The sequence below is a fragment of the Pseudochaenichthys georgianus genome, chromosome 23 (genome assembly GCF_902827115.2).
Source record: "Pseudochaenichthys georgianus chromosome 23, fPseGeo1.2, whole genome shotgun sequence".
Taxonomy (NCBI): domain Eukaryota; kingdom Metazoa; phylum Chordata; class Actinopteri; order Perciformes; family Channichthyidae; genus Pseudochaenichthys; species Pseudochaenichthys georgianus.
Window position 1 is genome coordinate 22,078,732 of NC_047525.1, and position 24,730 is coordinate 22,103,461.

Below are 24,730 nucleotides of genomic sequence, written 5' to 3' on the forward strand. Positions count from 1 at the left end.
GCATTATCCTTAAAGCTTTGAGCTCTTGAAAACTGTTATTTCAATTCCATCTAACTCTTCGTATTGGGTAACAATGTCATAATGCAGCAGTTTTTTTATTGTGTTTCAGCTTTGTATGTTTCGGCATGGAATCACATTTCCAGCTTTAAATTATGAAATTACATTTTTAAGAATTCCGTTTCCCTACGTCTTCAACTACTTTTCTTGCGTTACTTGTACCTGCCCGATGAAGCCGTAAAAGTATTCACGACAAAAGAAGGAAATCTCTCCCAAGCTTCAGGCAGGCTCAACAAAATGCTTAAAAATACTTGAACGTGCGACTTTATCACCTGAACCTGTGCTTTACTCCTTTCCAAAACTAACACCTTTCCTCAATATTCTATCACTGTGGTACGGCCTGTCATGGTGGACAAAAAGCTAAAGTACTGGAAGGATGTAAGTTGTCTCGAACACTGCTGTGACTTCCTAGAGTTTTTTTGCATTAAAAACTTGCTTTGGTGTGTTCTAGCAATGTTAGATGTGCATGCAGTTATCTCGACAGTGTGAAGTGACTTGCTTGTTTTTGGAGTGATGCTTGTCTTATGTCAGTTCGTGGACTGGTAAGTTGCTATCAGAACAGATAGCTGTTTGCAGACGGTGTTAAAATATGATTGTGTGACGCTTGCTGCATGCATTTTTTGGATTCTATAACCCCACCCCCAGTGTCATGCATTTCCCTGTATGTGTATGAAGTGTGCTTCCTTTCATGTTCCTCCAGTGCCCCAACCCCCCACTATAACGCTACAGTCCCCGAAGGATTACATCTTTGATCCACGGGAGAACATTGTCATCCACTGTGAGGCCAAAGGGAAGCCTCATCCCAGGTGAGACAAACACGCCTCTTCACTTCTCAATGTAACAGAGTACATGTATAGACAAATCCAAGTCAATAACATGTATTTATTTTTTAAATAACGGCATAATTCAGGGACAACAGCTTGTGAAATGATGTCATGCCAAAGAATCAACCTGAGAGTTTCAGCAATTAAGAGCCATCTGTTTCCATTCCGTTTTATGTGTGAAATTAAAGATTTATTTTGAGGGCATCTCTTGAGCATTGGGGAAATACTGTATGAATCGCCATAGCGACTGTTGTTATGGACACCACTTCAAAAACACCTGGCGGGGTAATTTAGACAATTTCGAGCTTTACAATCCCCCAAACTCCCTGCTTCGTAATGTCCTCTCTTTTGTGTTTCCCCGTGGCTTCTGGCCTAGAAAATCAAGTGCTAATTATCTTGTTGATTCTAGCTTCTCATGGACAAGAAATGGGACCCACTTTGATGAAGAGAAAGACCCCAAAGTCCTGATGAAGCCCGGCTCAGGAACTCTGGTCATCGACATCAGTGGGGAGAAGGCCGAGGCCTACGAGGGAACGTACCAGTGCACGGCACACAACGAGCACGGCACCGCGGTGTCCAACAGCATCGTCATCAGGCAGTCCAGTAAGAACTCCGGTTGTGTTCAGTTTGTCCGTTTGGTTTGCTTCAGATTTTCGTGAAACTTGGTGAAAGGATTAGGGTTGGGTTGTACAACTGTTGCATCGACCAACGAAGAACCAATTATCCTCACAGTTTTTGGGTAGTAAGGCTGCTCAATATATTCAGTGTTTATCATCATCGCAATGTCAGCTTTTGCAATAAACACGTTGTTAAAGACAGCATAATTGCACATTAAGGGATTATTGGTTAGTAGAAAAAGAGTATGACAGTTCCTTTATTGGTAGCTTGTGTTTTCACTACAATTTCTTTGTTTGTGTGATGAAAGAATTTTGTAAAAAATATCCAATTACATTTTGGAACGGAATAAAAACACGGAGTTAACAAACAATACATACAAGTTCTAGTGCTGGTTTCTGTAAAAAAGGAAAATACTCTAAAGTAGTGTTTCTCAAACGTTTTCATACCAAGGTCCACGTAACCAATAAAAAAACACTCGCGGACCACCTAACTCCACAGATATCCAAAATCGCATCGTTTCTCTAGAACAGATTACAAATCGCCTGAAAATGGTACAAACAACTGGCAACATGTGTGATGAAGGTGTTGCGCGGGGCTATATCATGCAATCGAAAGTGAAACTTAATCTCGCTCCATTGCGGAGATATTCCCGGGAGAGTGCGGAAAACTCAAATTAATTAATTTATTTAAAATGTGAAATGTTACCAATATACTCACGGACCACCAGTGGTCCACACTTTGAGAAGCACTGCTCGAAAGGCTTGCGCTCCAACATCATCAAGATGATACATGTTTGATATGTTTTTTTGAGCTGTTAATCACAAGCTGCTTTTTCCATTTTTCCGAAATGTCTGGAATTAAACTTTGTTCCTTATATATCTAGCTTCCGAGCAAATCGCGCCACTTTTACATCTGTATTCATGTGATCCACACTGTTTGAGAATCTATGGGAAGCCTCCGGTGCCTTTTGTTTGATGTTTGTGTGACTCGCAGGGTCCCCCTTGTGGTCGAAGGAGAGGAATGAGGCCATCGTGGTGCAGATGGGGGTCTCCCTGGTGCTGCAGTGCCGACCCCCTGCTGGGCTGCCCCCTCCGGTCATCTTCTGGATGGATAACAGTGAGTCATTTGCATTTATACATATATGAACACATGCTACATGGAGGGAGAATTCCCACACCCTATAGAATATACAAACAAAGGATTGCATACTGCAAATTCAGCATTTAGTCACTATAGCATATGGCGAACCGAGAATAGATGAAAAATAAAGCTTTTACTGACCTTATGAAATAGCAAATATGTTTTGGTTGTAAAACAACATTTAAAAAAGGTACTTACATATTGTTCCTTATTCCGTGTTTAACCTTTGTCTCCCGTCCTTCAGACTTCCAGAGGCTCCAGCTGGATAAGCGTGTGTCCCAGGCTCTGAATGGAGACTTGTACTTCTCCAACGTTCTCCCAGAAGACACCAGGAGCGACTACATCTGCTACGCACGCTTCCCTCACACACAAACCATCCAGCAGAAGCAGCCCATCTCCGTCACCGTGCTGGACAGTAAGTCAAGACACTGATTTCACTGCAAAATTAAAACAACAATTTAATATTTGCACATTTAAGCTTTCTGATTGTGTATTTTCATTCTTATTTTCTAATTATTGCAAAAAATGTCCCCTTGATGGCACATTTATATGCATTTTTTTCACATTTTCTGATCAACAGAATTTATAATTAGTATTGTTTTAAATCCATGTGTCCCTGCAAAACTGCATCAGCTTCAGTTTGGCTGTTTTTCCCTTTATTCTCCCTTTCCTAAGCTTTATAAAGTGCTTCTAGTGGTGTAACAATGTCTTTATTATAGAGCTATACCCGTAATTTGTCAACAATTTCTCATCACTCTTCCCACAATGCACTTTGCAGAAGCTAATGCATTAGCTAATGCATTGGTGAATTGTAAAATAACCCATTTCCTGTTTTCTTTCCTAGCTTTGCATGCTTATGCTTTTCTGTTATATTACAGTGGAAACAATGAATGAGACTGTGGCTGCTTTATACAATGTCACTGATTTCTATAGTGGTGAGTGCTGCTGGTTTATTCCCATTCAGCCCCGTCACGTGCCCCAGCCCTGCTTTTACCTCACCGTACCCAACACACACACTCACCTTCAACTCTATTAACACACTCTTCCTCTCATCTCTCATCTCTCTCCTGACAGTTTTTGTGCAGTAAGGCTGCTCAATATAGAGTGTTTATCATCATCGCAATGTCAGCTTTTGCAATGAACACCTTGTTAAAGACAGCAGAATTGCCGATTACGGTATTTTTTAGTTAGTTTCATTTCATTTCATTTTTATTTGTCCCGCTCATGGTACGCAAAACCAAATGTACAACAATTGCCATAAAACATGACTCCACCATTGAGCGAAAAGGAGCAGGGAGAAGAATAACATCTTATGTGACCTGCCCCTTTCTAAAAAAAACAAATAAATACAAATAAATGGTCTGCCCTTCATAATAATACTTTTTTTTTTTTTTTTTCACAGCCAAACATAACAGTATCTTAGGATATTAAGAGAAACACACAAAAAAATACTTATTTCCCACTTGACGGTTAACGGAAAGAAACAAAACAAAACCAAAACATCACATGTATTAGTTGAAAGAGAGTATGACGTTTTTTGTATTAGTAGCTTGTGTGTTCACTTCAATGTTTAATTTGTGTGATGAAAGAATGTTGTAAAAAATATCCTTTACTGTATTTTAGCAGTACTAAAAGCAACAGAGAGGGAGAAGTCAGTACACTGTACTAAGACATCCATAACTAATAGTTACCTGTTCCTTATAAGGATACAAAAAGGCTGAGATGTAGTAAGAAAAAATATATGATTTAATTTCCTTAGTTCTTGCTGATTACAATTATTAACTCAAATAAAAGCTCTGAAACTGTGGATTTTTACAAATAAAACCAATTTGGCTTTAGCTTATTTGCCAATAATTCTCTTATCATTTAATTATGGTAATAATATAAATGTCCATGAATTTGAATATTTATTGACATATTGCATTCTAACTCAAATCTGTTTATATTTACATGGTCATAAACGTGATCACATAATTTCCTCATATAGTGCAGCCTTATTGTGATTATTGCGGGTCTGATGATGAAGATTTTGGTGAATATAAAAAAACTTGCCTTTAGGGTTAGTATCCGCAATCTCAAAAGCCCAGGATGTTGTAAGCCACATTCAAAGCATGCATAACATTAAATATCAACTAACTGCATCTCCCCAGGTATCATAAACACGCTCTGGACAGATCTGCATCAAGAAAGCCCTCAATTGTTATCCAAGATGGCGACATGTGAAGCATGATATCATTATTATTATAACATGGCATTGCTCTTTGTCCACATCCTGAAGTGGAAGGGGATCATTATCTGTATTATCTGACCTTTCCAGCTGAGGAAATGTAGATCGTTCCATTAGGAATGTATGTGAGGCTTGGAAGTGGGTTGATTTTAGCCAAGATAAGGCCCCATGTTGCCATAGCAACAAACCGACGGCTACCCCTCTCAGGGAGATACCCCCATGCTTTCTGATTCTGAGGATGCTGCTTATATAGAATATGATAAGGCTTTACTGAAAACATGTTGGGTCATCTCATTTATTATCCTATTCACTTTGACATCCACTTTTCCTTCATGAGAATAAAAATGGCTTTCTGAGCCTGTGGTTTCATCCATGGTTACCATTTGTTGTCGTGTATCAGAGTGGTTCTGATGTGGTTGTGTGTCCTCGTGTCTTCAGACAGCCCAGAGGGGGAGCGCCGCCCCGGGTTCATGACGCCTTTTGGTGCCAACAGCACCAAGATGGTTCTGAGAGGAGAGACTCTGGAGCTGGAGTGCATTGCTGACGGCCTGTAAGTAGGAATCTATAAATAACATGGAGACAGAAACTGTTTTATAACAATGACAAAACTAAATGTATTTGACAGCACAGAATGTAGAAATAGCAGAACAACAAACATCCTGTATGTCCTCTGTGACAGGCCCTCTCCAGAGATGTCCTGGCAGAAGGACGGAGGAGAGCTGCCCAGCACCAGGACGTCCTTCTATAACTTTAAGAGAACCCTCAAGGTTTCAGAGGTGAATGAAGCTGACGGGGGAGATTACCGCTGCACCGCCACAAACAATCTGGGCACTGCTCACCACATCATTAAAGTCACCGTCAAAGGTAAGCAGCTTCACCTGGTTGTTCATTCGTGTCAATCGGTGCATCAAGTAGAACCTTTCGCTACATAACAATTTAAGGTCAATTGACAAGCAGATTGACAAGACAGATATGTATAAACACTTTTGGTATCTTGGATTCTTAGACTTTTACAGTTTTCTTTGACTAAGATAAGATTTAAAAGCCCTAGACTAGAGTGTCAAATGAACAAAAACCAAAAAACTTGACACATAACAAAAAAGTGGATATCACTTTAATAAAAACTGACAAAATGAATGCTAGTTTGTAATTTTAATAAACATATCTTATTAGTCAGATTCAAGTTAATGTTACATTTACATAGATCAGGGGTGTCAAACTCAATTTCATCGCGGGCCACATCAGCATTATGGTTGCACTCAAAGGGCAGGTTGTAACTATATAAAATATACATATAAATATATAATATATATAAAATAATGTGTTATATTACATTATTGCCTCTGAATTGGATTATTATCGGATAGGATAATGATTTAGTAATTAACTATGTCTGAAAGCAAATCATTGCAAGTCTCTTCAGTGCGCATGGCACACAACGAGATGCATTGTGGGACATGTAGTTTATGGGCAACCTGATTCTGTAAAGCGGCATTTAATCGTATAATAAACGTATTACATTCTTTGCAAGCTCTTGCGGGGCCACATAAAATGAAGTCGCGGGCCGGATGTGGCCCCCAGGCCTTGAGTTTGACACCCCTGACCTAGATGCTAATAGTTCTGCACCCTTAACGTATATCATGTGGCTTCATCATGTAGCTTAATCATAAACACAAGGCTCAGAATTAGTTTTTGTCACTCTCAAAAATCTTGCTCCTCGTCCTCCACAGCGGCTCCTTTCTGGGTCAGCGCCCCCAGGAACCTGATCCTCGCCCCGAACGAGACCGGCATCCTGACCTGTCGAGTCAACGGAGAACCCAAACCCAAGATCAGCTGGTTTGTCAACGGAGTCCCCATTGAGAGTGAGTAAAACGACGCCATGCTTACAAAGAGATATTCTACACTAGCACACGGATATGTCCACAGTGCCCGACATGTGCTCAAACACACACAGCTGTAGTGGGACTCCCAATCCCTGCAGTGGTGTTTTTCCTCCATTTACAGCTTCTTAAAACCTTACATTTATTTCGTCTTATAATAGACGCACCTGAGGACCACAGTAGGAAGGTGGATGATGACACTGTGATTCTTAGCAACGTGCAATCAGGGTCCAGCGCCGTTTACCAGTGCAACGCATCCAATGACTTTGGTTACCTGATGGCAAACGCTTTTGTCAACGTTCTTGGTGAGTAAAGCCAATACAAGTTGAATGTACATGTTAGATATACAGTAGAGATGCCGATTCACTTTATGTTGTGCTTCTTCTCATAGCCGAGCCACCAAGGGTGCTCACTCCACCCAACCGAGTGTACCAGGTCATCACCAACAACCCTGCGTTACTTCACTGCGCGTCCTTTGGCTCGCCAATACCAACCATCACATGGTAAGATTGGTTTGGGTTCGATTGTCACTAGTATCAATGTCTATGTTTTACTGTGTTTTTTCAGTTTTTATTTTACATTTTTAATTTTCTTTTACATTTTTTTTTTATTTAAACATATTATCGCTGTAGATGTTTTATCTCGTTCTGTATTAATTGTAATATTATTTTAATATTGTTGTTGTGTTTTCTGTAAAGCACTTAGGGCTGCTTTGGGTGCTACAGTATACAAATAAAGTTTATTCAGATTCAGATCAGGTTTTCACTTCAAACCGCAAGTTAAATTCGAATTCTTGTTGATTTTTCCCTTTCTTCCCACCAGTTTTCCATTAAATGCTCCCTCCTTTCCTTCCAGGTTTAAAGACAGTCAGACCAGCGTTAAGAATGGCGACCCGTATGTGATCCATGAGAACGGTACGTTGGATATCCATGTGGCCCAGCCGTTAAACAGCGGGAAGTACACCTGCATAGCCACCAACATCCTGGGGATCAAAGAGAACCACGTCTTCCTGGAGGTTAAAGGTCAGACATGAAGGGAAACATTATATGTAAGGCCTCTATAACCACATCAAACAATGTTATTTATTAGTATTAACTCCTATTTTCTCCGTCTCCTAGAGCCCACCCGTATCCTGATGCAGCCGGAGTACAAGGTAGTGCAGAGAGGAATGAGCGCTGTGTTCGAGTGTAAAGTCAAACACGACCCCTCCCTCATCCCCACCATGACCTGGCTCAAGGACAATACAGAAGTGTCTAAAGAGGACAGGTACAAAGACATTAAAGGTCACCTATTATGCAAAATCCACTTCTTCATGTCTCTTCTACATCAACATGTGTCCCCTCTTCTTCATGTCTCCTCTACATCAACATGTGTCCCCTCTTCTCCATGTCTCTTCTACATCAACATGTGTCCCCTCTTCTCCATGTCTCTTCTACATCAACATGTGTCCCCTCTTCTCCATGTCTCTTCTACATCAACATGTGTCCCCTCTTCTTCATGTCTCTTCTACATCAACAATGTGTCCCCTCTTCTTCATGTCTCTTCTACATCAACATGTGTCCCCTCTTCTCCATGTCTCTTCTACATCAACATGTGTCCCCTCTTCTTCATGTCTTTTCTACATCAACATGTGTCCCCTCTTCTTCATGTCTCTTCTACATCAACATGTGTCCCCTCTTCTTCATGTCTCTTCTACATCAACATGTGTCCCCTCTTCTTCATGTCTCTTCTACATCAACATGTGTCCCCTCTTCTTCATGTCTCTTCTACATCAACATGTGTCCCCTCTTCTTCATGTCTCTTCTACATCAACATGTGTCCCCTCTTCTCCATGTCTCTTCTACATCAACATGTGTCCCCTCTTCCTCATGTCTCTTCTACATCAACATGTGTCCCCTCTTCTTCATGTCTCTTCTACATCAACATGTGTCCCCTCTTCTCCATGTCTCTTCTACATCAACATGTGTCCCCTCTTCTTCATGTCTTTTCTACATCAACATGTGTCCCCTCTTCTCCATGTCTCTTCCACATCAACATGTGTTCCCTCTTCTCCATGTCTCTTCTACATCAACATGTGTCCTCTCTTCTTCATGTCTCTTCTACATCAACATGTGTCCCCTCTTCTCCATGTCTCTTCTACATCAACATGTGTCCCCTCTTCTTCATGTCTCTTCTACATCAACATGTGTCCCCTCTTCTTCATGTCTCTTTTACATCAACATGTGTCCCCTCTTCTCCATGTCTCTTCTACATCAACATGTGTCCCCTCTTCCTCATGTCTCTTCTACATCAACATGTGTCCCCTCTTCTTCATGTCTCTTCTACATCAACATGTGTCCCCTCTTCTCCATGTCTCTTCTACATCAACATGTGTCCCCTCTTCCTCATGTCTCTTCTACATCAACATGTGTCCCCTCTTCTTCATGTCTCTTCTACATCAACATGTGTCCCCTCTTCTCCATGTCTCTTCTACATCAACATGTGTCCCCTCTGTGGAAAGAGACTCTGAAAGTTTCAGGAACAAAGATTCTCTCTCTTTTTGATCCATTTATATAAAAACCTGTCTGAAAATGAGCTGATCAAATTTCGGCCACTTTATGATGTCATAACGATTTTTTGGCTTGAGTAACCATTAGCCCCCCCCCCCCCCCCCCCACCTTATCACCTGAATCTCCTCCTAGAGCACCATTGAGTTCTTTGTAACCAAATGTCTCTCAGAGGGGCGTGGGGAGGGGCTCCTTATCTTCATCTAAAGTAACAGACAGAGAATCAGCACTTTGGAAACAGGGCTGAAACAGAGGGGATTATGGGTAAGACATGTTTGTACATATAATATATTGATGAGAAACTGTATAATAGGGGACTTTTAAGACACTTAAATAATCCCATTAACACAGGATTATAACTCTCCATTCGACCCTCTGCCATCAGGTTTCAGGTGGACGTGGACAGTCTGACTATCACAGACGTTAAAGATGAAGATGAGGGCACCTACACCTGCATCGTGAACACCACCCTGGACCAGGACTCAGCCAGTGCCATGCTGACGGTCGTAGGTATGTTCACGATGCATTCAGGGGTCCTTTGTTATAACTTAACAGGTTACCAGATGTTAATATCAATAATATCAAGTTTAAATAAAACTTTGATTATTGATTTTGCCTTACCTAATACAGTTATCTCAAATGTGTTGACATAATACATTTCATTAAAGTCAAGGTTTGAGTTTTCTCAGTGTACAAGGCTAACAAATTAGCTAGCTGGCAAACGGCTAACACAACTCAAGAAATGCAAACACGTAAAATGCCCAAATTACAATACATTAACTTATTACAGAGTGAACTCTCATGGCCTCCGCACTTCTGACATTAGCAAACACATAACTTTCAGAACATCTCCACTTACAAGGTTGTAAATACCACATTTATCTCATGAGGACTCTTCCTATAGGACTTTAAAATGACCCCATTTGATTACAGAGAGTGAAACCACACAATGTAAATCCTGCATATATTTGTTTAAAGGAATTGCAATGTAGTAACCGTGATAAATGATCTCTTTACACAAATATCGTTAGTGGCTTAGACTCAACACAAGAGTAAAGGCACACAATATTCCCTTTCTCTTCTGCCCTGCGCATTTTTTACAATTACTTCCAAAAATCTTTTTTGAAATGCACTCAACCCGCTTTTCACCCCTTCAACTTTACAGCAGCAGCGTCAGTTATGATCTTCAGTATTTTCCCTGCGTGTCTGCTGTTCTCTAATATCTCTCACTAACATCTTCTTCTTGTACTTTACTCTTGCTTCTCGCTCTCTCAGAGGCTACTCCTACTCCAGCTATTGTCTACGGTAAACAATGTCCTCAAATTAGGATGCATAGCTTTCCTTATTCCCACCCAACCATCAAGTTCTGTTTGTAAAAACTCATTGGTTATTTCAGTTACGTTGTATTTATTCCTTTCTTTAATCCATATTGTAGCATTTGATTTTCATTTAGGGAATCCATTTTTTTCATTTTCTCTTATTGTATTTCTAGGTATTGTAAAAGGGCTCGCCCACACAGGTGTTTTCACTTAACCTTCCTGATTAGACCCTTCTCAGGTGTTTATGAGCATGCGCAGAGGTCTAACCCTGAGAAGTGGAGACACCTGTGTGAGTGAGCGTGAATCTAAAATGTTTAATTAAACAAAATAATACTGCCCATTGAAATACAACAGAGGAACCAAAGTGTATTGGTACAATTCTTTAAAAAATACCAATTGCCTCCGGTTTATTATTGAATCCAGGGTCAAACATTTCATGTTTATCGTTGTCTAGATTTATTTGATGGTTATTTTTATCTGAAAAAAATTATTATAGACATTTTGACAAAAAAAAGCTTCAGTGTGCATCAAAGTACATTTCCCTCCATTTAATTTTTTTTTTTTTTTGTCAACTTGTCAATCCAAACAGTAGCGAGGCCTATTCCTCGTCAAAAACCAGGGAGAGACTTTTCATTTTTCTCTTGTGTGTTGCAGAGAGTCCCGACGCCCCCACCGACCTGGAGCTGACGGACCAGACAGCGAGGAGCGTTCAGCTCACCTGGACGCCCGGAGACGAACACAACAGTCCCACAGAGAGTAAGACTACACTTCACTGTTACCATGCCGATAAGACGCAATAGTCACTGACATCAAAAAACGATTTCCACATTTAAAAAAGTCCTCTGTTATGCAGGAAAGTTCCAATATAGTTTGTTGGAATACTAAATAATATCCCTATTGAAAGGAAAATACATGGTCAGTTATATTTTTAGGGACATATATTTTCTCCTGGATCGGTTAAAAAATAAGTCGGTGTTGACCAGAGGTGGAAGAAGTAGCCAGAGCTTTTACTTATGTAAAAGTAGTGTAAGGGAAACTTCTGCAGCAATGGAGAGTCGGGACTCAGAGAGACACGAGGAGAGTTGGAGCTTTGATGTCAAACACTGATGGTTTATTACAAGTATCGGCCGGAGAAATTCACATCACAAGTCACAGCAGCCAGAGATTCTGACTGCCCTGGTGGGTTGCCATGTCAAATCTGACCAGCCTCTCTCTAGTCTAGATAGACCTTTTAACTAGTTTACAGAGAGTTAATCCACATATTGGGGGATGGTACGTAAACACCTAGGAACACTGGAGATATCGCCAACATCTGGAGATACGCTTAGGTTCTGTGACCGAGAGTTGACCGGTCCTTAGCATTAGCACATTCCTTACGGGAGGTAACAGACTCAGGGCTGGTGATAAACGTCAACAGGCAGAAAGGTTAAATATCTAGAAGTAAAGACAGAATTATTCTCTAACAAGTAGTGATGCCACAGTGTAGAAATACTCAAACTGTCCACTATTTATGCTTTTCCGGATATAAACCCAGCAGAAAAGACTTTTGGTCCAGTAAAGTCTGCTCGAAAGGATCTTCTTTGTTGTACCTCTCACATTTTAATCTAAACATATCATATTTACTACTTGAGCATTGATTCTGATCCTTTTTAAGTCCATGTTCCATCAACTTAATTCCAATAGTCGAGTAATATCCCTATTGAAAGAAAAATACATGGTCAGTTATGTTGTTTTAGGGAGACATATTATCTCCTGGATTGCTTAAGGAATAAGTAACTGTTGACCAGAGGTGGAAGAAGTAGCCAGAGATTTTACAGAAGTAAAAGTAGTGATGCCACAGTGTAGAAATACTCTACCTGCTCTACTACTCTTTACGTAAAAGTCCTGCATTCATTAACTCAATTATTTGAAGTCAGTGTCTTTAATTCAATATTTACTCCACCCACAGAGTTTCTGATCCAGTACGAGGATCTGCTCCACCAGCCGGGGGTGTGGATCAACCTGACGGATGCTTCTGGGACGAGCACCACGGCGCAGTTGAAGCTCTCTCCGTACGTCTACTACTCGTTCAGAGTGCTGGGTATGAACCGCGTGGGCTACAGCAAGCCCAGCCAGCCCTCCAGCCAGTACAGGACCACCCCTGCAGGTGATTGACACAACAAATGATCTGCCATATTTAAATATTCAAAAATATCCATGAATCAATCTATATCTGTTTTTCTAGCTCCTGATGACAATCCATCAGATGTGAGTGGAGTAGGGACACAGCCTGGGAATTTAGTCATATCCTGGACGGTAAGATTGCTTTTATGACAAAAAACAAACGGTAGAATTATTATTTTTTTTAGGCAAATGACAACATATTTCTCTCCACAGCCGCTGACCGGATTCCAGGCTAACGGGCCCAACTTAGAGTACAGAGTTCAGTGGAGAGCGAAGGACGTGGACGAGGATTGGACCTCGAAGAACGTGGCCAACGTTTCCCAGTTTGTCGTGACTGGAACTCCCATCTACGTGCCGTACGAGGTCAAGGTTCAAGCGTTGAACGATTATGGCACCGCCTCCGAGCCCGAGGCAGTGTTTGGATACTCTGGAGAAGACTGTGAGTTTCCTGAGTCAACATCCTTTATGTTTCTCAGGGTTTTTGTTGTTGTTGTTGTTGTTGTTGTTGTTGTTGTTGTTGAATGAGTTTTGCTTGGACTTCGAGCCTTTTTTTCCAAAACAATGCAATACAGGTTATGGCGTGGATCAAGATGAGATCTAAACATCTTTGTAAATTGTTACTATATATATGCTTCTCCAGATATAAACCCAGCCGAAAAGACATTGTGCCCAGTAAAGTATGCTTGCAAGGATCTTCTTTGTTGTACCTCTCACATCTTAATCTCATATTTACTCCTCTTGAACATTGACTCTGATCCTTTAGCTCCATGTTCCATAAACGTCATGCTAATAGTTGATTGACTTTAAACTGAATCGTCCTCCTCTCTGCAGTGCCTCTGTCTGCTCCTGACAGTGTGCAGGTCATGGTACATAACAGCACTCTGGCAGAAGTGCACTGGGAGCCTGTCTCCTCCCCCTCTGTCAGAGGTCAACTGCAGGGATACAAGGTACTGTTTTTACCTTTCATAAACGATTCATTGCCTGTATATTCACAAAATAGATGACGATTTAAAGATGACCAAATTAGGCATAAACGCATATTGGTTAGCCTCATAGCAGGGCTGCTCAATTAATCGTCTTTTAATCGCGATTAAGATTATGGCTTGCAACGATTACGAAAACAACATAATCGAAATAAAACGATTATTTTTTTATTGTTATTATTACTTTTTTCTTTTAAATAATTTTTCAGTTGAATTATACTTAAAGTTCAGGGTAATCAACTGTTAAAAACATACTGTTCAAATTATTTTTCTCCAATAGATGGATGTTTTCAAAGTCAATGAATAATCGCATTTAATAATCGCAATTACGATTATTGATCCAAATAATCGAGATTATGATTTTTGCCATAATCGAGCAGCCGTACCTCACAGGATGTTGCACCACAAGAATGGTAACCATTAATTAGATTCCCATAAAACAGTGTTTCTCAAACTTTTTCATACCAAGGACCACTTAACCAATAAAAAAACACTCGCGGACCACGTAACTCCACAAATATCCAAAAACACATCGTTTTTCTAGAACAGATTACAAATCGCCTGAAAATGGTACAAACAGGTGACAACATGTGTAATGAAGGTGTTGCGCTGGGCTATATCATGCAATCGAAAGTGAAACTTAAGCTCGCTCCATTGCGGAGATATTCCCGCGAGAGTGCGGAAAACTTAAATTAACTTATTTAAAAAAATATTATTAATTTATTTAAAAAAAATGGTTACCAATGTACTCACGGACCACTAGGGGGCGCTCACGGACCACACTTTGAGAAGCACTGCCATAAAAGAACATATTCATTTATTTTAAAGGGAACCAAATACATTGAAGTGATCTGTGAAGTGATTTGTTCCGTGTTTTCAAATTATGAAGCCCTTTAGCCAAACTTGATGAGCAGATAACAGGTCTTGGAAGTTCATAGAGGAATTTAAAGACTCTATCAAGACAGTTGTTTTCATTCTAAGCATATCTGGACTGGTCCCCTAACCGTGTTGATGAGACAAAAACTACAAATCAAGCTCAGACGAATGAACTCCTCATGTGTTTCCTGCAGGTTTACTACCGGCGGGAGCGCGGCTTTCACGACACAGAGGAGGCTGCAGAGCAGAGCGAGCAGGTCCTGACGTTCAGTGGGAATCGAAGCGAGGGACGTCTGCCGGGCCTGCAGCCCTACAGCCACTACAACCTCACCATCAGGGTCCTCAACAGCAAAGGAGAAGGGCCTCCGAGCCCCAGCAAGAAGTTTGACACCCCTGAAGGAGGTGTGTAAAACCTCACATTACAACCTAGTAATTGCGTGGAAAAGAAATCCTGTGTTCAGAATCAGAATCAGAAACGGGTTTATTGCCAGGTAGGTTGACACGTACGAGGAATTTGACTTGATGTCGTGGTGCATACATAAAAGTAAAAAAACAAAAAAACACAGATGGCTAACTATTTTAAGATCACTATAATAACATTACAGAAAAATAGGAACAAATATATTAAAATAGAAAATAAAAAAAGCAGTAATTTACATTGAAATAGAATGCAATAAAATATGTGCACTAAGCAAACCAGATATTATATATATATATTATAACCAGATAATGCTACACAACCACCATCTTGCCTTCTTGTGTTGAATATAAATGCGAATGAATGGTCAGCATCCAGACCCTGACTGTTCTTCTGTTCATGTTTTCAGTCCCGGGGCCTCCATCTTTTCTGAATGTCGTTAACCCCAGTTTGGACTCTCTCACTCTGGAATGGGGCCCACCGAGGAACAACAATGGACGCCTCGCTGGATACACACTGAAATACCAACCAGGTAGGCTCTCCAGCTACCAGACAAAAAAAAAACGATGCCTTGTTTATTCTTTCCATTTATTCCTAACAATATGGCTCCTGTGACTCTGTGTCTGCAGTCAACACCACGAAGGAGCTGGGGCCGGTGAAGAGCATGTCTTTCCCAGCCAACGAGACCAGTATCACCCTGGGCAACCTGAACTCCAGCATGCTCTACAAGTTCTACCTAAGCGCAAAGACAATCAAAGGCTCTGGCCCCATCATCACAGAGGAGGCCTTCACTGTCATGGACACAAGTGAGTTATTTATAGCTTCATCTGTGGCAGGTAACAGGAAGAGGTCAATGTCCTGAATCAGTGGTGTGCTGTTTCCTATCAACTTGTGTCCTACATAGTATACAGTGTAAAATATCATTTTAAGCAAACGTTATTCGGCCCTATTACAAGTATTGCTCTTATTTTGGGAAATGTAGTACTAATAGACCTCACTTACACACAATAAAACAGAATTTCCGAATTGAAAAAGGCACAAATATATAATTATTTAATAATTTCACCCCAGAAGATCGCATTTGTCATGCATTTGAATGAAACCCAAACCTAATGGAAGTGATCATAATTCTCTTCTCACGAAAAACATAGTGGCACACAAGTTATTTTTCTAGCACTACAAACCTATAAAAACATTTGGAAACGGGTCAAACTCTACTCGAGGACAACAGGAAGTTAAGGAAACAAAGTGTATGGGTAAACGCCACAGTGCTCTGACTGATATCAAGGCTACCTGTGAGCTTAAACGCATCCTACTGCTTTCCACACCTTTCTTTCTCTTTTTCTCTCTGAAGCTCGTACTCAGCCCACTGTAGAGACAGGCCAAGGTAACCCGAGTTTACCACTGGACGCACCTGCATGTTATTCACACCACCGAAAAACAGCATAGTCTTTAGTTAAATTACCCATGCATGGTACTTATAATAGCATGAATAAATAGGACTAGTGTGACAGACTTCCATGGCATCTGTAAGCAAACCATGCTTGTGTCCGGTTCTGAGATATCATAGGTTAAAATCATAGAATGTATAAAATACCCATTTCTTTTAAGCTAGTTTTTGTTATGCTTGCAGTTCAATCGAACGTGATTTCATCGGAAGCCTCACGCATGACGCTTGTGAATGCCTCAACATAGTACTAACACATTATTTACCTGTTAATGCTACAAACGGAGCATTTTTAACACAAAATACAAGCATTTGATTAAGAGTACCGTACTTTTCGGACTATAAAGCGCACCTGCATATAAGCCGCAGCAGCTAAATTGTCCGTCTGTCTTGCTCTCGTTCTGTCTCTCGGTTCCACTTTTACTTTGGCGGTTAAAGCTGGCGGGCGCGGACCGGTCATAGAGCCCATAGAGTTAAAGGTGGTTAATTGTACCTGTGAAATCCATAGATCTAGGAGGTTCCCTAGTGGCCGTTAGCTGTACAAAAAAAAATGGGGGTAAAAGTCGCGGTTTATAGTCCGAAAAGTACGGTATATGCATGCTGCAGTGCGTAACACCCCTCGACATCTCAAATGTAAGGAGGTTTTGCACCAGGTTTTAACTCGGCATGTCAGTAGCAACTTCTCCCTGAAATCAGTGCCTCTACAGTTCACTCTATCTATGCTGTTTCCTGTGTTCTGTATGTGTGTTGTCTCACTCTTTTCAATGTTCTTTCAGGCCCTACAGAGCCCCCTCACCCAACCTCCCCCATCACTCAGTCTCCGCCTCCCCTGTTTCACAAGGGTATAAAAGCATATATATATAAGCACTCCCTGTATCCCCTTCTACCTCCCCAAATACCTTCACGTTATTCTGCGAAAAATGGTCAATCTCAGCAAAAGAAAGCCTTTAAAATATTAGTTTGATTAAGAAAAGGAAGTGGATCTAAGTGATTTCTGTTGGATCTTTCTCTGACTGGTTCTTGTTTGACTTGTTTTAGGAGGATTAAAATAAATCCTCGGTGAGACGGCCATTTTGTGCAGCGATAACACTGAACTGTTTCGATGTTTTGGCAGGATGTAAAACTGCAATCTGTTATGTTATCAATTAACTTTGGGCTATATGTGAAAACCCTCTGAGATCTGACCAAAGTGAGCGACAATTTCACTTCCTTTTGATCAGATCTCAAGAAATATTTCACGTGTGTCACTAATCCTAGTCCACAGTGTTGTCGTGTATTGTATATTGCAACTTTTTTCTACCATATGACTGTAAATTGAGTCTCTGGTCAGTCATACAGTTTAAAAAACCCTAGAGTATAGATGGAGTTTATTTTTATTTCTTGATTTTAATTATACTGCTGGTAGGCCTCAGGTTACAGTAGCAGCTTTATGCTAAATACTGGCATATTGGATCTATTTAAAAAAAAAATGTTATTTCTACTTGCTCCTTTCCTCAATAGCAGTTTAATTTCATAGTAAAGTTTTGTAAAATGAGTACATTTATCATTTAAATTACAACTCTCTCTCTCTCTCTTGTGTGCTCAGCGCCGCCTGTCGGCCCTGCGTTCGCCAATGTTAACACGTCTATGTCGGAGGACGGTGCGGTGATCAGTTGGGATTACTTTGGACACCATAAGAATGTTTATGTGGAATATATTGTAGAAAACAGTAAGGCTTTCGCTTTGTATCTCAAAACACGAGTGAATGCGTTAAACGGCTGTATTATAACATAATCAGTCGTTTAAACGCCACCATTAAAATAATTCTTCTTCTTCCTCTTGAATCCGATTCCTCTCCATCCGCTTCACCGACCTCAGGTAAAGACGACTGGAAAAAGGAGTTGGTAAACGGCTCCCACTGGCATATGATAAAGGGGTTAAAGCCGGGGACGTCCTATAAGGTGCGAGTGGTCGCTAGAGACCCCTCCGACCCGACGGTCCACAGCACAGACGAGGTGCTCGTGGCGGTGCCAGGTGAGGCGGCATGCCTCCGATCCACAATTGTTGTGTTTTAATTTAAATAAAATGTTTCCATCCATCGTTCTCAGTATCCGACATTCCACTCCATCCGTTAGTTTGTTAGTGTACAAGCACGTCCGAAGTCGTACTGATCCATTAAAATCACCACTAAACCCCAATTATTTTACTTTTGTTGTCGTTATTAAAGGCCTAATCATTGCATATTAACCCATTTTAAATTTTTTATTTCTTCCTTTACAGCTTTAAGTGTTGCTCCGCATAAATAACTGGTTCCACAATCTTTAGCAGCCATGATTACAATTTGGACTGACAGCCCTGCTTCCTGTTTGTCTCCATTTGTGCGTGTGTGTGTGTGTGTGTAGCTGTACCCAGTCGGCAGGTAGACATTGCCACCCAGGGCTGGTTTATTGGCCTGATGTGTGCCATCGCCCTCCTCATCTTGGTCCTGCTCATCGTGTGCTTCATCAAGAGGAACAAGGGTGGCAAATATCCAGGTAATGCTCACTTTATGTACCGTAAGGTCAAGCGTTTTGATATTGATGATGCAAATTAGTGCCAGTTTTTGGTTTAAAAAAAGCCCTATCTCTTACAATGACCTATATAAGAAATGGATGTATGCACTTTTGAGATAAAGTCATCAAACGTGTGTGTAATCTGCAGTGAAAGAGAAAGAAGACGCTCACCAAGACCCAGAGATCCAGCCTATGAAGGAGGATGATGGGACATTTGGAGAGTACAGGTGAGGAGTGGAAAGAAAACGCTGAAATACAGCGAAGATGTTCATTCATTGAGACCTGACTGTTTCCCCAGACTCCATTGATAAACACTCCATGGAGCAGGACATTTCTGAGCACTATTGTGTTCTTTTTTGACCAAAAGAATGTCTGGAAATCATCAACAAAGGCTTTATGCAATGGAAAATATGTCTAATAATTCAACTGCTTAATACTTTTGACACAGTTTCAGGTTTTTCATCACTTGTTCAAGTGTTTCTAGGAATTCTATGAGTTTTATGACACAACCCTTGAGCTTTCCGGGGACAATTTTGACTTTATTACAACCTCAACTTCTTAAAGTCTATAATAAACTGTGTAGCCAAAACACAACACACTCAGACCAGAGCCTGAGAATCAGCAGAATATGTCCTCTTTAACTTGTCGTGGTGTCATTGTGCTTTAAATGTTCCCATACGTAAGCTTATGTCTTGTCTGTTCATGAAACAGATGCTCATTGTGGCTTATGAATTGCTTTTCATGTGTCCTTCCATTCTTATCTCTGTTTTGTTGCCGGGTTTAGGTCTATGGAGAGGTAAGGCGAGATGTGGTAAAACAAGCATGCATAAAACCTCAAGCAATGTGACTAAAAGCAACCGATCAGTTTCACCATGTCATCATACGGACGTATAGTCAACATCATCATCAGTTATAACATTAACACTCAACATGAACAAATACTGCTTCTACTTCCCTAGTTCCTTCCATTTAATACAAATGCATTGAGCTTTAACATGACGTTGATATAGATTTTAGATTGTAGAGCTTGCCTAGTATTAACTAAAAAGGGATGTTTTTAGATAAAATGAAACCAGGTTTTATCTTTTGGGGGAGGACTGAAAAACAAGTGCATTTTGGATGATTGCATGTCAACTGAAAGCATATTGGTTGATTTGAAGGTAAAGTATTGCAAGAGACTGAACGGCACGCTTTTGGAAAATCCTCTCTAGCAGTGGTCACCAACTCTAACCCAGACTGAAAGCAGCACTAACACTATAGTGTGTAGATAATACCACAGACGTAGCTGAGCTGCTCCACTGTACAAGCTCCATGCAGAGTGATGTTCCAGGACATTGTTACTGTACAATATAGTAAGCCTTTAGTTAGAGTTTATTCAACTTAAAGGGAACATATTCCACCTTTTTATATTGAATCAGTTCAAATTAAAGCTATGAATTCCTTATTTCATTGATGTTGCACATTTGTAGCAAACTGTGCACACAACAGCAATATATATTCCTAATAGCATACAGTAAATGGGATATTCGTGCAGTGGAGAAGCCAGATTACTCTTTGTGGCATCAGGGTTTCTGACCACTGCAGAAAGATCAACAATCTTCCACAACTGATCTTCTCAATAACCTTCCTTCCATCTCTTTCGCAGCGACACGGAGGACCACAAGCCGCTGAAGGGCAGCCGGACGCCGTCCAACGGGACGGCGCGCCGCGACGAGAGCGACGACAGCCTGGTGGACTACGGGGAGGGCGGGGACGGACAGTTCAACGAGGACGGATCCTTCATCGGCCAGTACAGCGGCAAGAAAGAGAAAGACACACACGAAGGGAACGAGAGTTCGGAGGCCCCGTCGCCCGTCAACGCCATGAACTCCTTCGTCTAACCGAGGGCCCCCGAGGCTGAGATACACCTCGTCACCTTGGCAAATGTGACCATCCCTGTGGTGACAGTTGCGAAGGTGACAGTCCACGGTGGCGCGGGCACTCCGGTGGCTTCCTGTCACCAACACTGCTGGCACGCCCTCATCATCATCACCACCCCCCCCCCTCCACCAGCCCCTGTCTGTCACACTGTGACCTCCTCCGATCTACACACACTGAACAAGGCAAACACATCCCCCATGATAAGCGTCAAAAGAAGGTGTGAAGCGACGGATGTGAGGACTCAGAGAGGAGGGAAGGAGAGGAGGAAGCAATATAGAAAAGCAGAAGGAATGTACCAGAGACTCGGCAGAAGTGTGTGCGTGTGTTAGTGCCATTTCCTTTGCAAACACGATGTATCCAAATATATATTTTATCAAAGTACACTGCATTACCCGCAGGCAGGCAACGAATCAAAACATCTGCATGGAGTAAATCATGATTCTATTAAGCATTTCCACCCCCCCCCCCCCCCCCTTATGCCGAGGTGATCCGCTTGTTGAGACCGTATATGGTGCACGCCTACTAGCGACCGGGTATTATTGTTTTGTTTCTTCAGTCAAAGTGTTAAATGGCGTTTAATATAAAGAGAAAAAACGGCGGCGTTGTCTGACAGCGCTGCGGAACAGTGTGACACTGAGTAGCTAGTCTTTTTGAGACGGATGAACTGTTTGTAAATATGTAATAGAATAAGAAGAAAACTATATTTCATTTCCATTTGTATTCATTGGAAACCTGGCTCCAACACTTCGGTCACCAGCCAGACAACTAGAACTCCCACACTTATTCCCGCTTTCAGCCTCATGATTTTCAAAGTTCGCTTGCTTTTGTTTCCTCTTCCAATCTGTTTCTTTGCACCTATGCTATACTGAGCACTCGTTGAACACAAGCCAAGCTGTGATTGGCCCAGTTTCATGTCAAGTGCTTCCACCCCTCTAATCTTGGTACTGTCAGAGATACCCCAACACTTTCCCCGATAGCTTTTCCACTTCTGTAATGGCAGAGAAAAGGACGCAGTATGATAAATGCACCTGAACAGGGTTGAGTGGTACGCACTTTGGGATGTTTAGATTTTTGAGAACCTCTCAGCACGGTTTCTAGTGCCTTCGTAGATCCATAGAGTTACATCACTCTCCATACACCGCGCCGACCTGGGATCAGTAGTGTTCTGAGGAGTCCATGAATACTTTGCATACACAATACTACCCCACTTGAAATGCAACTTTGAAATAAAATGCTTATTACATCCACTACTCAACGAGTAAAGAAGTCCATGTGGGCTGCAAACTACGGTGGCCTATACGTGCCAACGCGCGACAATGACCCAAAACACTTGCATTAGGAGAAATGTGCTACGGCTTCAAAAGCAATGCACATATTAAAATGAAGAAACGTCTTCTAAAACATGACGACGTTCAACAGAATTTAGAACACGTTCACCATCTTGATGAAACATGCGCAGCGTTTATTAAAAGCGCTGCTGCATATACAAAACGCTTCAAGAAGCTCTAGACACAAAGGAAACGGGGACTGTCACTATCGCAAAGTTAGTCTGTTTCATATTACATTACATTACATGTTACTTGTTAGACGCTTTTATCCAAAGCGACTTACATACTCAATACTGTGGACAATCCCCACAGCAGTAATTTGGGGTGAAGTGTCTTGCCCAGGGACATGCTGACTGCAGTGGGGTTTGAACCTGATCCAAACACCACCTCACAACCCACTGCACCACACGCCTCCTCATAATTGTAAGTGTTTTGTCAGTATATTTGAAATGACTACGTTAGCTACGTTAGCTATCTAGCTTACAGTAAATCGACAATAATATTGGAAAGGAATCATGAGATCGAATTGTTAATATAAGCCGATAAAACTCATGTTTTCAGGTACGTGTCCAACATCCGTGACAGTTTTTGAAACTTCCGTGTGTTTCTCCTAATGGAAGTGTTTTGGGCCACCGTAGGAACTATTTAAAAAGAGAATATCATTAAATAGATTTGACCACATAATTCAAATTCGATATTGTGACGATATCATAGGGTTGACTATTGGTGCTTTTACAAAATATTGACCCAATTAGATTCTACTTTTCTGTAATGCAGCCTTTGAAACACTTCTGACACCATACTATCACTTACATCTCAATATAACATTTAAAAAGTGACGGTCGTACACTGGCATTAGTTGCAAGGAATAATTTTCAGCTACAGATTATTATGATCTTGTTGACAATCAAACACCCTTATCGTACCGCCAAATCACACCATGCCGCTTGGAAGTTAAGGAAATGTCAGAAATAATAAAACGAAGCAGAGTCAGATCATGGACACCTCATGAGAAGTCGTCATGTATCCAACATCCTCTTCATGTCGCTCCAACAGCACTGAACTACTGCCAACACTCTCACCAGGTAACTGCCAAAAAGGAAGCAGACTTCTCTTACGAGCGGGCGAACTGTCACTGGTAGCACTTAGAAAACGCAGGGGTGGGGGAAATGATGCTGAATGTGGAAACAAGTGTATGTGTTTATATGAATGAAAATATTGCTTGTTTCACTGCAACACACTGGTGACTGGTTCATGCATTTAACCTTATATCTGTGTATGTCGTCACGTTCTGAGCGCAGCACTCGGTGAGTTTTTCTATTCCTGTAAATTAATGTGTGAATGCTTGAGTGCACGAGTGTGTGTGTGTGTGTGTGTGTGTGTGTGTGTGTGTGTGTGTGTGTGTGTGTGTGTGTGTGTGTGTGTGTGTGTGTGTGTGTGTGTGTGTGTGTGTGTGTGTGTGTGTGTGTGTGTGTGTGTGTGTGTGCAGCACATGCATGCTACTGTGTTAGGCGTGCGTGATGTATAATATCGCTTTTCCATGGATGATGGTCTATTATTCTGATGTCTACTCTCAACAAGAAATCCAAGAGCTTTTTTTTTGTTTTCCTCCACATTTTCACTTCTTAGGTTAATCATAACTTGCATCAAGTTTTTACGATGTGTCAGCTTTCCTCGTGTAGATATTTTTGTTGTATCTTGTAAATAACGGTTTGACTTGAGAGTGGACTAGTTGAGGTCAAAAGTGAGAGCTTGATCTCAATCTGCCCTGTTGCATTATGGGTTAGGAGGGCGTTGTGTGAAACGAGACCATTTACAGTGTTCACCCTTTCTTTTGCTGTGAAATGTATTTTAGTTTATTCACTTTTATTTGAACTTGTCAGGTGAATTTGCAAATGTTTAGCCTATCAGGTATCAAAAGGAGATTATTTAACTTGTGACTGAGCTCTTGTGGCACCTGTATTGTTTCTGTCTCAGACAGTTCATGCACCTTTTCTGTATTTTTTATAAAAAGGCACTCGCTTAAACAGGATGTGACATTTCGAGCACATCTGAGCATCTAGTTTACGATGCTGGAAAACTGTCGTTCCAAATCACACAACATCCTTTTTAAGAGTGTGCATTTAAAAAAAACAAAAAACAAAACTGTGATATGAGGGAGGACGTGTATGCGGACCGGCACATTGGAGTGTGAATCCCCATGGAAACAATGTTCTAGTGACTGGTGGACATACAGTAGGATATACAGTATATGATATAGTATGACATTCTGGTTAATGTTGAAGCTACATGAGAAGCATGAAAGGCTGTCGAAATGGTTTACTCAACAGTATAATATTGCAAAAATATTTTGTATTTTAAATGAACTTTAAAAAAAATGAAATAAATGTTGGTTTCAGGATTTCAAATCTGCTTTTCTTTTAGAGTCATGCATGCAGCACAACATGTAAAAG

General features: G+C 41.1%; 1 protein-coding gene across 8 annotated transcripts in view; it reads left to right on the top strand.

Moving 5' to 3' along the window:
* The window catches only part of nrcama (neuronal cell adhesion molecule a), a 60,746-nt gene extending 36,016 nt beyond the window's left edge, over positions 1-24,730 (top strand). Inside the window, exons 4-33 of one of the 8 annotated variants that reach the window (XM_034075054.2) lie at positions 418-435; positions 758-863; positions 1,291-1,484; positions 2,493-2,615; positions 2,884-3,054; positions 5,305-5,416; positions 5,546-5,730; positions 6,597-6,728; positions 6,908-7,051; positions 7,138-7,249; positions 7,602-7,768; positions 7,865-8,012; positions 9,678-9,802; positions 10,568-10,597; positions 11,266-11,367; positions 12,560-12,757; positions 12,836-12,906; positions 12,988-13,213; positions 13,606-13,721; positions 14,828-15,035; positions 15,461-15,583; positions 15,681-15,857; positions 16,406-16,438; positions 17,275-17,340; positions 18,084-18,206; positions 18,356-18,511; positions 18,880-19,011; positions 19,178-19,256; positions 19,814-19,825; positions 20,675-24,730. In XM_034075054.2, coding sequence (XP_033930945.1) covers positions 418-435; positions 758-863; positions 1,291-1,484; positions 2,493-2,615; positions 2,884-3,054; positions 5,305-5,416; positions 5,546-5,730; positions 6,597-6,728; positions 6,908-7,051; positions 7,138-7,249; positions 7,602-7,768; positions 7,865-8,012; positions 9,678-9,802; positions 10,568-10,597; positions 11,266-11,367; positions 12,560-12,757; positions 12,836-12,906; positions 12,988-13,213; positions 13,606-13,721; positions 14,828-15,035; positions 15,461-15,583; positions 15,681-15,857; positions 16,406-16,438; positions 17,275-17,340; positions 18,084-18,206; positions 18,356-18,511; positions 18,880-19,011; positions 19,178-19,256; positions 19,814-19,825; positions 20,675-20,909 — 3,824 coding nt within the window. In that variant the 3' untranslated portion in view covers positions 20,910-24,730. The remainder of the gene's footprint in view (positions 1-417; positions 436-757; positions 864-1,290; positions 1,485-2,492; positions 2,616-2,883; positions 3,055-5,304; positions 5,417-5,545; positions 5,731-6,596; positions 6,729-6,907; positions 7,052-7,137; positions 7,250-7,601; positions 7,769-7,864; positions 8,013-9,677; positions 9,803-10,567; positions 10,598-11,265; positions 11,368-12,559; positions 12,758-12,835; positions 12,907-12,987; positions 13,214-13,605; positions 13,722-14,827; positions 15,036-15,460; positions 15,584-15,680; positions 15,858-16,405; positions 16,439-17,274; positions 17,341-18,083; positions 18,207-18,355; positions 18,512-18,879; positions 19,012-19,177; positions 19,257-19,813; positions 19,826-20,674) is intronic. The other 7 variants (XM_034075055.2, XM_034075059.2, XM_034075058.2 and 4 more) reach the window with 7 other exon arrangements.